The sequence below is a fragment of the Juglans regia genome, chromosome 3, assembly GCF_001411555.2.
Source record: "Juglans regia cultivar Chandler chromosome 3, Walnut 2.0, whole genome shotgun sequence".
NCBI lineage: Eukaryota > Viridiplantae > Streptophyta > Magnoliopsida > Fagales > Juglandaceae > Juglans > Juglans regia.
Window position 1 is genome coordinate 26,774,928 of NC_049903.1, and position 14,588 is coordinate 26,789,515.

Consider the following 14,588-nt stretch of genomic DNA (forward strand, 5'->3'; position numbering starts at 1 on the left):
TTATATTCTATTATTTTAAAATTGTTTTGAATTTCTGTCTAACAAAAACCATGGCCATTTGCTCAGCTGGTTCGAGTGCCTTGCTAACTACGCGAAGGACGCAGGTTCGAGACCTGCATGGCCATTCAACTTTAACTTTGCCAAGGGCCAGCCGTTTGCCAGAAAGCACCTTACAACAAAACGAACAAACTCCGTATTCCATAATATCGAATGACGATTTTATCCTTCCTCGAATCCACCGGGCACCGTGGCAAAGTAGTGCGTTGGCAAAGTGCTACAAGCCGTTGGGCGTAAAGAAACCATATCCGAAGTTCCCAAGAGAGTCTCAAAATTATCAATCCCCGTCGGTTGTACAAAAAACAATTTATAGAGATCCAAGAAGACGATCACGAAGATGGTAAAAGTCTCTGAAACCCCATATTCTCATATTTCGTAACTTTGTTCAATTCTCATGTTCCTTAACATATGTTTTGTGTTATGTTCTGTTCTAGGTTTGCCTGGCGTGTTTATTACCCCTTTTTTTGGTACCCATCGTCAACATTCTTCCACTTCTATTCTATTTAATCAAGGTATGCGATCCCTCTCTCTGCAATCATAATCGCATTTTACCATATGGGCTCTGCTTGCTTTGTTACTTTTCCATTGAGGAAATTGCTGTCCTCTCTCCCCTGCTTTCTTATATTTTTTATTAATTTTTTTATGCATATCCCTGCTTTCGTATTTCTTTTGTTTGTTTAGCCTCAAATTATGGGTCTTTAATTCGTCTATGGCCACTTTTGGTTCTTTCTAATTGTATTTACGAACTTTTCGTTGTATTTTCTGGGTACAAAATTTTCAGGGAAAAGTTTATGGGATATTTGGTTGGGAATACAGGAAGCCGGAGGGGGTTCCACCGGCTTGTCCTTATAAGCCTGCAGCCAAGAAGGATAGCAAAGTGAGTGAAACACTGCTAAATGCTTTTGATTTTTTTTTTTATTGGCACCGGGTGTCCGCTTTTGTTTCCCCCTAAAACTGAATCCTGTTAGTTGAAGCAATTGGTTATTGCATTAGTTTATTTCCTTTTTGCTAGTACAAACTCAGAAGAGGAAGCATTGAGCTAGATGGGGTGCTAGGATGTTAGTAGAGAGTTGGTAACAGACTTATAATTTCTGTTAATTGATTCTGTTAAGAGTTAGTTTCAATTAGTTTGACCAGCTGTGATTAGTTATAGGGTTTGTTAGTGTGTCAGCAAAGAGTCACAGCTCCACAAATACATGTACTCATTATCAATTAAGATCATCCAAATTCCTTCCCCCCCCCCCCCCCCACCCCTCTCTCGGCAGTTCTCCTCTTCCTCTTAACTCTCCATTTCTGACATGGTATCAGAGCGCATTCGAGCTTCGTTCTGCATCTCTGTTTTCCTTTATTGTTTTTTACTAAAGCTTTTAGCAGCTTGGTTGAAAAATTTTATTTGGAAGCTCTGTCCATGTCGGCTAAAAGCCCACACGGGACTGTCCCTTGATGAAGCTTCACTTAGAGCATAGTTCCTCTTTTGATAAGCGGTTTGTATGTGGGGAAGCCGTAGAAATAGTATTCCAAGATATCACATCTCCCAGGAATTTTGGGGCCAAGCTACTTGAATAAAATGGTTGACGTGTTTGATGAAGCTCTGCAGAGTTGTCTTCGGTCTTCATTCAAGTTTTCTTGGATGATCCAAATTGTTCTTGGTTGCCCATCATGTGTTCGAAGAAAATCCCCACCAGGAATGGCTCAGGTTTTTCAAGCTTTTATCTGTCTGTGCCTTGATCTGTGCAGTCTTGGTGATTCGGGAAATGTTTTCCAATGTTTTTAATCCTTGATGTTAATGGTTTCAAGATTGAATTTTCTTTCATATTTGGTGTTTGGCAAAGTGTGTCGGTCATGCCGTTTCTTCTATATTATTACCATCGGTAGTGATGCTGGAAAATCTTGTTTGGCAACTTTGAGGTGGTTCCATGGTGTTTCCGCAAGTTCATTGAAGAAGATTCTTCATGTTTAGCGATCTTTGGTGTTTGTGATGTTTTTCTTTTGTGGTCTGCGGTGTTTTTTTTTTTTGCGGTTAGCAGTGGGTTTTGTGGTGATTACCTCCATCATCAGCATCGGAAACCAAGGTTGATGACATCTCAATGAAGGGAAGACCCCTGTTTGGTTGCATGAGTTGATGCTTCCCTTTATTGATGAGAGAATCCTTGTTGTGTTTTAAGTAGTGTTGTAAGTCTTTGACATGACCCGATAGGGAATAATAGAGTTAGGTTGTGCTTATTTGGCTTACGTCAATTTTCACTAACCTTATAATGGAGTCACTCTACGGTCAACCTATAGTAACCCATGGATTGACCCACCTAATCCGTTCATTCAACACATAAATTTTCATAATATACAATTTTGTTCCGTACAACCCCACAATAAGTATAGTACATACCTCACTTGGGTTATGCCTGTCACAGTGGTTGAGCTTTTGGTCAGTTGGATAAACGTAGGTGGTATTCCACAAATCACAGCTGTGTGCAAGATGGTTCATACTTGTATTCAATGGTACTTATGGTAGGAGCATAATGACCAGACGTTCAAAGAAAGGGAGCACTCATTAGAGGAGCTTAGATTACTTTTTGTTAGAACTTTATTTCTGTTGGCCAAAGTTGTAGATTCTAATGACCTTGATTTTCATGATTTTCTTGTTTCCATTTCTTCTTCCTAAATAGGTGTCATCTCTTTTATACCATCTTGTATACTTGGGACATGCCTATGAATGTTGTTAAGTTCATTCAGTCCTCCGGTTCAGAACACTTTGACCCGTTCAATTATTTTCTTTCAGATTCAATGGGTTTCATACCCGGTTCTTGTTCGGTTCAGGGCATTTCCGACCATCTTAGCTTATTCCAGCTTTATTCTGGTGTTTTTTCCGGTCTTTTTCGGCATGGTATTTTTTGGAATTCTCCAACAAAATGTTGGCATTTCCCAGTAATTTCTTGACAATTGCTGGTAGTTTCCTGGTGGTTCTAACACCATATTTGTGTTTCTAATTTCTATTATGATAACCAATTTGTTTATTGGTTGATTTCTGGTGTTTTCTTGTCTCTCTTTGTTTCTCTCTATTTCATGGAGTGTATTTCTTTATTTCTTACTTCTTGGCCCCTGTCGTATTCTTGTGATCTTTTGGAAATGTGAATGTGTTACATGATGGAGTATTAACATCTTTGGGCTTGGTGCTATGTTTCTATTTGTTTGGCTTCTATGGTTCGGCATCTATGGGCTTCAAAGCAACTGTTATTTCTCTCTTGGACTGCTGTATAATGCATTTTCTATTCTTACTTTATCTACGTCATGCTGTTCCTGCCAAGGTTTTGATTTCGTTCTTGTAATACCTTGTTCCCCAGTGTTAAGAACAAAGTCATTTTTAGAAATCTTGGGAAACTAGATACAAAAGATTTCATAAATAAATAAAGCCAATCTTTATTAAAATACTTGAAATCCAAAAGAGAGCCTGCGGAAGCACTTTTTAAAACCAATCAAGTCATGTGCTTATCAAGAACTTATTAAACTTAAAATCATAAAACTAAGCATGTCATAAACTGTCTAGGCCTTGGCCTCGACTCCCTAGGCCAAGTCTTGTCCTGTACCTTCATCCTCATAAAGATTCTCACTTGGAGAGGTTAAAAGATAAGAACATACAAAAATGAGTTGAATACCCAAGAAACAGCACATCATACCGTAAACATAATAAAAACATAAGGGTTCTTGCAAAACATGCATACTCATAGTTACATACTTAAATAACATGAACTTGATCCATTCATGAAATGCATTAACTTAAGTTGTAACTACCTCATCAGAGCTGTGCATATAGATTTTTCAATGCATTGATCGTAAACATCTCATAACATTATGCACCCACCAGCGTTAGGTGCCAATCAAGTCTCATTTGCAAATCTGCCCCTAACTTTCCCAAATTGCAATTATAACCCTAAACTTTCACTATTTGCATTTTGGCCCTAGATTTCACCAAGGTTCACAAACTTCATATATTCCATATCCTAATTCCACTTAAGACCTTAGAATCTCACGAATCAAACATCCAATAAGAGAAATTCATCTAACCCGAGACATGCATATTGCCAACCTTCACTATATGTGATTTTAAGCCCATGTTCTTAGTGGACTACTAAATCTGAAGGGTAACACTTAACTAAACATTAGATTAGATCATATCATATCATCATGCTAATTAGATTCAAGTCGTAACTTGATTGAAATCTCTGTTTCATACAATAAATCAAAGCCTAACATGTTAATCTAACTTCCAATAAGGAGATATGGTCAAGTTACTCACCAAACCGTGGCTTTTGGAGCTCTCAAGAACCAACTTTTTCGAAGGAGCTCACACTAGTCTCTCGATTTTACGATCACAAGAGCTATGTTATGCTTGAGGATGGCATGGATGGAAGTGAGGGAAGGAGAGTGGTATTTATAGGGCCGATCGTTCTTCTCCTACTATTTTCGTTGAACCCTGCTCCCTACCTTAGGAAATCACTCAATTGAAAATCAATACGGAAAGATGGCTAAAAATGACTAAGGTCTCGTTTGTTTTCACAAATGAGATGATATAAGATGAGATAAGTTGTAATAAAAGTTAAAAGTTGAATAAAATATTGTTAAAATGTATTTTTTTAATGTTATTTTTGTTTTGAGATTTGAAAAAGTTGTAATGATTAAATGAGATGAAATGAAAAGTTTTGTGAAACTAAACAAGGCCTAAGTGTTGCCCGGTTTTTTCAAAACGAAATGGTATGATGTTTTCCGTGGAGTGCTTGATGGTCTTTTCAGATTGTCAATGCGTGCAGTTAAGTATGCCTCATCATTAACCTATGGACAAAGACCAGTTGAGTGTAAAAAGGTGTAGAGGTTGCAGATTTTCAGAGGGTGTTTGAGTCCCAAAAGAAAACCAGGGGTGCTGCTGGTTTTTCTTCCCAAGTGAAACCATCAGCTTTTCGGTTTCTATCAATTCCAGCTCAAAAAATCTAAGTGTTTTTCAGGTGCTACTATGACAATCTTCCCATGTGCATATTGGGGCTATAAATTAGAGACACTTTGCATTAAGTTGCAGGAAAAGAGGGAGGGTCTGAAAGAAGAGCAGTGCTACACCGTTGTAGCTCGAGATGGGTCCCGACAAGGGCAAATTTTTTTTTTTATTTTAATTTTTTTCATTTATTTTTTTATACCCTTAAACAATTTTATTTAAAAATTCACAACATCATTAAAAAACACTTACTTAATCACTAAGTAAAAAAAAAAAAATTCAGGACCCAACTCTTGGTGAGAGTAGCTTTTTCCTTGAAAGAAAAGCTTCAGCTTCAAATTCATCTTCGATCTTTAAGAGCACTATTGCTGTGTTTTCAAGCTGTTTCGGGCCTAAAGATTAATCTTAACAAGTCTGAAATTGTTCCAGTGGGTGCAGTAGCCAATATCTCAGATCTGGCCAATATTCTGGAGTGTAAGACTCCATTGCTGCCGCCGAAGTATCTAGGCCTTCCATTGGGTGCCCCTCATAAATCTGTTTCCATTTGGGAAGGGGTAATTGAGAAGATTGAGAGAAGGTTGGCTGGTTGGAAAAATCTAAAGGGGGCCGTATTACTTTGATTAAGAGCACGTTGTCAAATCTCCCCACTTATTTTCTCTCTCTTTTCCCCTTACCAGCAGGGGTGGCAAATAGAATTGAGAAAGTTTTTTGGAATTTCTTATGGGGAGGTTTAGGTGAGGAGAAAAAGTATCATTTGGTAAGTTGGAACGAGGTTTGTCAACCTATTTCTCGTGGAGGATTGGGGGTGAGGAATTTAAGGATGTTCAACAAAGCACTGCTTGGGAAATGGCTTTGGAGATATCAATTAGAGCAAGATGCGTTATGGAAGAATGTGGTTACTGTTAAGTATGGAATTGGGTGGGGGGATTGCAAGGGACCAAAATGCTGCTGTGGCAGATTATTTCCTCCACACACATAACAATATTCTTTGGAACGTTGACTTTATCAGTGAGGTAAATGATTGGGAAGTGAATGATGTTTCTGTTTTTCTGGGAGGGATTTATAAGTCAAGTGAGGCAGGGAAGTGAAAGCTTACTGTGGGATTTTTCTGGGAATTCCAGATTTTCTGTCAGTTCATTTTATAAGGTGTTGGTTGGTCATCCTGGTTGTGATTTCCCTTGGAAAGCTATATGGAGAGTGAAGGTTCCTTCTAAGTTGGTGTTTTTCAGTTGGGTGGTTGCCCTAGGGAGAGTCTTGACCACAGATAACCTTAGAAAGCATGCGAGTGTATTGCTGACTGGTGTGTCATGTGCAAGAAGGATGGTGAATCTGTAAATCATCTTTTTCTTCATTGTGAGATGGCAATGACTTTAAGGGTTGAGGTTTTGAGTCGGACAGGATTATTTTGGGTGATGCCAAAGGAAGTGGTAGATCTTCTTGCATGTTGGAGAGGTTTTGTTGGGAGGAAATCAGTAGCGGCCAGCTGGAATTTGATTCCTTTGTGTTTAATGTGGTGTATTTGGCTAGAAAGGAATGGGAATTCCTTTGTGTTTAATGTGGTGTATTTGGCTAGAAAGGAATGGGAGATGTTTTGAAGACAGAGTGTTCTCGTGGTGAACTTTGGAATTTTTTCTTTTCTACTTTGTCTTTGTGGGTTAGGATTTTTGTAAGGGATGTTGATGATGTAATGAATCTGTTTTAGTCTTTTTCTGTTTTTAGAGTGTAGTAAGTATTTCCTTTGAATACTTCCTGTATTCTTGGACTTTCCCTATTCATGGTAATAAAGCTTTTATTAATTATCAAAAAAAAAAAAAGGAAAAGAAAAGCTTCAGCCGAGAGAAGCACCTGGTTTTCACTAACTTCCTCCATCAATCTAATTCAGCTATGCTGTCAAGTGGAAGGCAGTTGGTCAAGCAAGTAAGTGGATAGCTTGGAACCCTAATTCAGACCTAAAAGACAAGGCTTGAGGCGTGTGAAGAGGGCTGAGTTTGCTGCAGAAGAAGTTAGAAAACATTGGTGCAGTTCAGCTGGCCATATTTCTTTTCCTGGTGCAACAGCTTGACTCATGAGTGACTATGGAGGAACTGTTCTTGTCCTAACATTCGGTTTGGAGTTTTCAGAGTTAGGTAGCATGAAAGAGGGTTAAGCTTTTGCAGAAAACTTTATGAGAAAGCTGTTTGAATGATTGTAAAATCTGGTGGCTTGTTCTTGGAGTGAATTGGCTGCACACAGTGTGGTTGGTTCTATATAATTGAAGACTATGGCTTACAAGTCAACGACTTGTATCCTATTGGGCCGGTGTTACATGGCAATGACATGACTAACTCCTCAAGTTGTGTGCTGCACTTGATTTACTGTTCTAGAGCTGCATATGGTTGATCTAAATCAAGAAGAAAGGAACTAAGTTGCAGAAAAAATTTCAGAGGAATAGTGCTAGGAGTAATTGGCCGTACATGCATAATGCTTGGAGAATTGTCAAAGTTACTATGTGCTATTGTTCATGGCATTACGAGGTGTTCTGAAAAATGGAAATCTAAACTCATGATGGAGGGCTGAACTTGGCAGAAAAATGAATCTTAGGGGTGCATGGATGAAGGGTTTTTGCGGAATGTGCATCAAATACCCAAGATTCTGAGCTATGTTAAGCTGCAACCCAATGTGGCATCTTAGTTGTCTCCGGAAGCTGGGCAGCCAAACTAATAGATCGTTTGGACACTTGGAGTATCTCAGAATTCTGTGAATAGTAGTGAAATTGTTTGAGTTAAGATGTTTTAATAGGCCAAACTAGCAAGTTGTAATACCCTGCAAGGAAATACAAAGATCAAGATGGTACAATTGTCAAATATTGGGAATTTGACAATGATAATCCATGAATTTGTTCAAGTGGAAGTAATGATCCTTAAGAGAATTGAGATTTTTGGACTTAATTGAGTCATTTAGGATCATGGCAAAATAACTTCCACCATTGCTCTAATAGAGATAGAAAAAGGCTACTATGCCGCCCCAAACTGACCGCTCCAATGTACCGCTTGGTGAAATTTTTATTTTTTATTTTTTACTTAGTGATTAAGGAAGTGATTTCAAGTATATTGAGGTATTTTTTTCATTTTTTAAAAATATTTAAATCCATTAAAAAAATGTGAATAGAAAAAAAAAAAAGAAAAAAAAAAGAAAAGAAAGTTGAAATATAACTAGCGGTAAAGTTGAGCAGGCTATTCTGGGCGGCAGAGTAGCCTGACTCAGAGATATTTGGAGCAATGAAAATTTTTGTGAAAATGGGTTGCCAAGAGGCCAATAGAATGATTACAAGTGGCATGAGAAGACTTGCCACCTCAATGGGCTTGGTGATTGATTCATAGCGAGTCATGGAGGCTAGATGGATATGAATACGGCCCAAAACTTTGGTTAAATTGATGGTCCAAGCTTGATAAGAAAAGGGCCAAAGAAAGGTCCAAGACAAGGACCAATGTAAGGCCCAAAGTTAAGGCCCAACTTAGTAAGTTATTGAGGTCCAAACAGAGTCCCAACAAAAACTAAATATGAGGCCCAAGAGAAGGCCCATTTCGAGGCCCATATTAAGGCCTAACTTAGTAGAAACGTGGGGCCAAAGTATTACTAAACTTGGAGAACAAGTATATCCAAGAATCTCATCACGTCAAGAGGAAACCTACCACCTAGCAAATAGTTTTTGGTTATGTAGAAAATAAGAAACAAAGAATTGTTACTAGATCCACTATAGAATGGGAAATGCTTATCCAACAGACGGTGATCACTGTTGGTGGCCATCGATTGAGTTTTTTTTTACTTAATAGTTAAGTAAGTATTTTTTAATGAATTTGTGGTTTTTATTTTATTTTATTTTTAAATGTTTAATGAGTTTGAAAAAATGTTTGAAAAAAAAAGGACAAATATTTTGCCTATTTGGTGACTCTCTCGGTGGCCTCCCTCTGTGGGAGTAGCACCCACCCCTATAGAATAGAATATCAATCTATATTTGACACGTCCTGTGATTTTACATGGCTGAGAAACTTTCTTGAAGAGTTGGGTTTTATAGTGGATACACCCACTTGTTCTTCAAGGAACTAAGCGCATTTAAGTAGGTTTCCACTTTACTTTGTGACAAGTTTATAAATTACAAAGTCGTTACTTTATATGTGAAGTCAAAAGCTCAATTAACTAATTCATTTACCAAGATGTCAGATCGTGGTTGGGTTGAATTTCTTTGTTCCAAGCTGGGGATTATATGGCATACAACCTCTGATTTGAGTAGGGTTATTATATAAGGTGTAATGCCCTAATGGGAAGCCTAAAACCGCATGACTTATACTCTAAAAGGACTAGTCAATGAGATAATTGTAGCCCTATTGAAACCATAAAAAGAGCAATAACTTCTCATTCCCGAGTAATAACTTCTCATTCCCGAGCAATGTAGGATCTCATATGCCATCTACCCTTATTCTTATCATATGAAGTATCACAATAGTTTTCTTGTGATGATATTTTTGTATTTGGTATTTGAAGTTTACTATTGTATAATGAATGAAAGATCTCGGGGGATACTGACTATCTCTGTCCCCAATTTTTTAGGTAACCTATTGTAACGCCCCAATAGAAGGCCCAAACCACATGGCCTATACTCCAAAAGAACTAGTCAATGATACAATTGGAGTCCCATTAGAACCTTATAAAAAGCAAGAGCTCCTCCTTCCCAAGCAATATGGGATCCCATACACCACCTACCCTTATCCTTATCATATGGGGGTATCACAATCTCTCCCCCTTAAATTCCCGACGTCCTCGTCGGGCCTGTCCTTCGTAGGTGGCACGGTTCAAGTCCCACATTTCTGGTTGGGATAGGCTCTGATACCATTTGTAACGCCCCAATGGAAGGCCCAACCCACATGGCCTATACCCCAAAAGGACTAGTCAATGATACAATTAGAACCCTATTGGAACCTTATAAAGAGCAAGAACTTCTCCTTCCCAAGCAATGTGGGATCCCATATACCACCTACCCTTATCCATATCATATGGGGTATCACAATCTACCCCCCTAAAATTCCCGACGTTCTCGTCGGGCCTGTCCATTGTAGGTGGCACGGCTCAAGTCCTACATTTCTGGTTGGGATAGGCTCTGATACCATTTGTAACGCCCCAATAGAAGGCCCAAACCACATGGTCTATACTCCAAAAGGACTAGTCAATGATACAATTGGAGTTCCATTAGATCCTTATAAAGAGCAAGAACTTCTCCTTCCCAAGCAATGTGGGATCCCATACACCACCTACCCTTATCCTTATCATATGGGGTATCACACCTATACTCACTCAATATAGGGGTATCACAATATACCATTTGTAATGGCCCAAGGCACATTTGGGCCCATACTCCAAAACAACTTGTCAATGGTAGTACAATTGGGTCCTTAGAATCATTATAAAGAATAAGAACTTCTTTCTCCCAAGCAATGTGGGATCCCATTCCCCATCTTTACTCATTATGGAGTTATCACATTAGGCTAGCTGGATTAACATGCTTGATGGTTATATGCGTAGAATCTGGATGGAAACATGTGGACTCCATGGAACTAAGATCATTGCTTCCTCCTTTGATTGCTTTCTTGAGTTTGAAGATTTTCATTACAAACTTTCCTTGGGATTTGTTGTAAATTGTAGACCTTGAGCGGTTGGAAGTACATTAGAAAGATGCAGTAGGAATGGAAGCAAGGAAGGATTAAAATGAGCATCAGTGATTGTTTATGTTCTGTGGCAAGAGTATGAGCTCAAGTCACCCTTAACTATTAATGTAGTCGGTTACTTATTTCAAAACAAAAAAGAAATAATAATATTGACGTAGCCAGTTCATTGTCTTAATAACTGGAAGAAGATTTTTGGCTTATATATTTTCCTTGCCCCCAGATGAAAAAAGGGATGCAAGTATCTTACATCTGACCCTACCAAAGCAAAGACCCAAAAATACTTAATTCAATTGCCATGCTCCGTTTGTTGATTTCATGGGCATTCATTTACTTTCCTTTTTTAGTCACACTTGCTACTCATCAAAAGAAAATGTCTCAATTGTTTGTTCTTTTATGTGCATGATTTAAGTAATGGTGTTGAAAGCTTTTGATTATGTTTTTAGTGTTGTGGAATTCTGAACTGAACAAAACTTGTTGACTTGGTTTCAAAGAGGATAACTGATCCTTCTGCATGGGATCAAATTAAGAAAATTATGCTTCTTTTTTTTTTACCCTGTAATATTTTGTGCAATGGAGACACTGATGGTTATTACTCATTCTTGTTCTCAGTAGTGTGGAACTGTAACGTTTTTACCTTTTGAGGATTTTCAAGTTATTTTGGACACCCACCCCCACCCACGCGCATATTCTTTTATATCATTTCTCTTCTGCTTGCATATGTTGCATAATGCATATATGGCTGTTGTTTTAGTGCTTAGGGCCTCCTTGAATAGTAACTGAGATAGGATTTCATATTTCCAGGTGGGGGTAGAAACTGAACCTGCTCCACCCGTGTCTTTCTCAAAACCTGTGGGAGTGGCAGATGACAAGCAGGACTGAGGCTGATCTACTTTCTTTGGTGCCTGGGCATTAGGGAGGAAAGCAATTACTTATGATTTTTTTTGTTTTGATTCTCCGAACTAGATGTTTGTTGGAAACTGTATAAACTTTTATCATATTAACTAGTCGGATTAAATATCGGATTTCTGTATCTAAATGGACCTAACCCTTTCGGATTAAATGAATCGGATATTGAGTATGAAAATTGTTTTGATATGGCAATTGTAGTACATTCCCAAAAAAATAAGAAAAAGAAGGATGGCAATGTAGTTGACTTCTCTTGGATTTTTCACGATTATGCAATCTAAACTTGATTCAGGGAATTTATTTGAATGACTAAAATAGTATTTTTAAGGATTTTTGTTGAACTGAATATGTAGGCATCGAGTTTACCCCTCACAAAAAGGGGAAAAAAAAGGAAGAAGTAGAAAGGCATGTATCATGTTGAGTTTGGCAGTAGATTAATGCTATGCCCTAGTGTTTAGCAATTAAGGTCCTTCTACTCAGCTTTTAACTACCAAAAAGAATAAGGTGAAATTGTTTTATTTCATCTCATCTTATTTTATTATTATAATTATTTTAAATTCACAAACAAAATATAATAAAAAATTTAATTTTTTCAAATTCTAAATCAACAATAATATTAAAAAATAATATTTTATTTTTAACTTCCATCTCAATTTATTTCACCTTAACTCACCATCCAAACAGTATCTTAGAACTGTTGTATATCCTCGTCTGTGTCTAACCGTCTTGGTTCTTTTGTTTGTGGTTTCTGTTTTGAACTCTCGAGATTCTGGATCGGGATTTGCCACTTTCAAAAGCTTGGCAGAAAAGTATGGAGTCCAATTCGGACTTAGGACCTCTAAGCCGCATTTTTGTTTTTAAGAGATGAGGTTACATGTCTAAGAATGATTCCGGTTCAATTTTATTAGTAAAAAACTTACTTATGGCAGAGGAAAATCGTGGCAACATCCAAGACCTCACAAGATTTACATAAAAGCCCATCCCATGAGAGAAAAAAAAAACCAAACCTTTGATAACCAAAAAAACAAAATAAACCAGCCAGGACACTTATAAAAGAGACCTATACAATGACTAACTAGTAATCAATGTAAATGTAAACAAAGCCCGCACCAATCGTAAAACAAATCTGTAAGCGTAGACGTCGAACGCCTGCACCAATGTAAACGAAAAATGTCAACGAATTTTGTTTACGCACGACAACCCAAAAAATCACAGCATACCCAGAAAATCAACTTCTAGCCTCCAACCCAGAAGACCATCAAACTACCTCTTTCTTAAGCACGACAAACCACATTTATCCGAACATAAAATCCCTTTGAGCTCCCTTGGAACGTTAGCCGACGTAAACTCCTACGTAGTCCCAGTGCTACCATCTTTAGCAAGCCAGTCTGTAGCTTTATTTACCTCTCAAAACACATCTAAATCGAACATTGAGGCCTAGGAGGAGCAAGCTTATTTCCTCCTAAAAATCCTCCAAATACCAAACTTGACATCTGCCTTTCTCCAACCATTTCACAACCAAAGACGAGTCTAATTCAACAACAATATTCACCAATCCCATAGCCTTACATCTGCGCAATCCAAATAGCACCCCTAACAGCTCAACTTTATTATTTGAACCAAAGCCAATGTGTTCAGAATAGGCAAAAATCAGATTTCCTCATGATTTTGAAGCAGCCCCCCAGCCCCCGACTCTCCCGGATTTTCCAAGCTGCTACCATCCGTATTTAATTTGAACCACCTAGCCCCGGCTTCTCCCAAGTACTGCAGTAAACATGCTTCTCGAGTGATTAACAACCGGCAAATTTTAGTCTTCTAAAATTACTTGGTCACGTTGATGAAGATTTCCTAACTGCCTGAGCCTCGAACCAAGCCAATGGAACCAGAATTTAACATTTCTCCACAAAACATTAAAACAAACCTTTTTTCCCTCCATACGTGCCAAACACCTCTACATCCATAGATTCCATATTAAAATACATGGAGCCACACCAATCAGAGTACCAACCTTTGAAGCCTTCTTTGTTCTTTGAAACCAAGCTTCCATGGTAGCCAACCAAGACCTATTAGCCACATAGGGAACACCCAAATGACTAGAGCACATTTGCCAAAGTCTAGCAACAACCTCACCACTGTATAGAACATGATTCAGATCTTCAAAACAGCCCTGAGGGCAGCATTCACATTTGGAGACTATCGAGATTCCAACACGCCTAATCCGCTCATCCACACTCAGGCTATTAGTCATAGCCTTCCATCGAACAATTGAAAATTTCTTTGGCAGAGCTGAGTGCCAAATCTAGTTCGTCCATTGATGCTTCGGAACCGAAATACGAATCCAATCCCAACACTAGCAGAAGAAAAACTTCCATCCCTACTACCAAGCCATATTAACATGTTTGTCCATTGTCTAGTACCCCCAACACGAGATAGAATATCATCAGCAAACTCCTGACCCACTAGCTGAAGAATCAAATCCACATCCCAACTATGTTCAATCATACAGTCTTTTATTTTCAGAAGAGGAGAATCCAAAATTTGTAAAGCTTGGCATATAGGACCTGGGTCCATCCACTTATCACGCGGGTCCATCCACTTATCACGCCAAAAGGATAAGTTCCCTTCTTTCACACGCCAAAAATATTTATCAACAACGGAAGGAACCGACTTAATAAGCATCTTCCAAAATCTAGAGCCCTTAGAAGGATCAACAAAGGAAATATGATGATTCTTCACATACTAGGCTTTAAAGAAAGAAATGAGACCATAAAGTATCCTCCGTGAGGAACTTCCAGGCAAATTTGGATTGAAGGGAGTTATAAACATCTACAATATTCCTCAGCCCCACACCTCCTTCATCCATGGGCTTGCAAACCGACTCCCAACTAACCCTTTTCCTCTTAGGCCTTCCTTTTGACGAACCCCAGAAAAAGGTGCTAAATAACCTA

At 38.3% G+C, this 14,588-nt stretch overlaps 1 protein-coding gene across 1 annotated transcript; it reads left to right on the plus strand.

The window, feature by feature from the left end:
* The first annotated feature begins 214 nt into the window (after window positions 1-214).
* LOC109017931 lies at window positions 215-11,894 on the plus strand. The gene is made up of 4 exons (XM_035687986.1): window positions 215-397; window positions 492-569; window positions 839-934; window positions 11,536-11,894. Exons 1-4 carry the CDS (start codon window positions 395-397, stop codon window positions 11,611-11,613), a joined length of 255 nt encoding a protein of 84 aa, XP_035543879.1. The 5' UTR covers window positions 215-394; the 3' UTR covers window positions 11,614-11,894.
* The last annotated feature ends 2,694 nt before the right edge of the window (window positions 11,895-14,588 follow it).

What these genes read in the sequence shown, in the direction of transcription:
- LOC109017931 (XM_035687986.1), top strand. An exon ending in TTCTATTCTATTTAATCAAG is followed by an intron (nt 570 to 838) that starts GTATGCGATCCC and finishes CAAAATTTTCAG; the next exon opens with GGAAAAGTTTATGGGATATT. An exon ending in CAGCCAAGAAGGATAGCAAA is followed by an intron (nt 935 to 11,535) that starts GTGAGTGAAACA and finishes TCATATTTCCAG; the next exon opens with GTGGGGGTAGAAACTGAACC.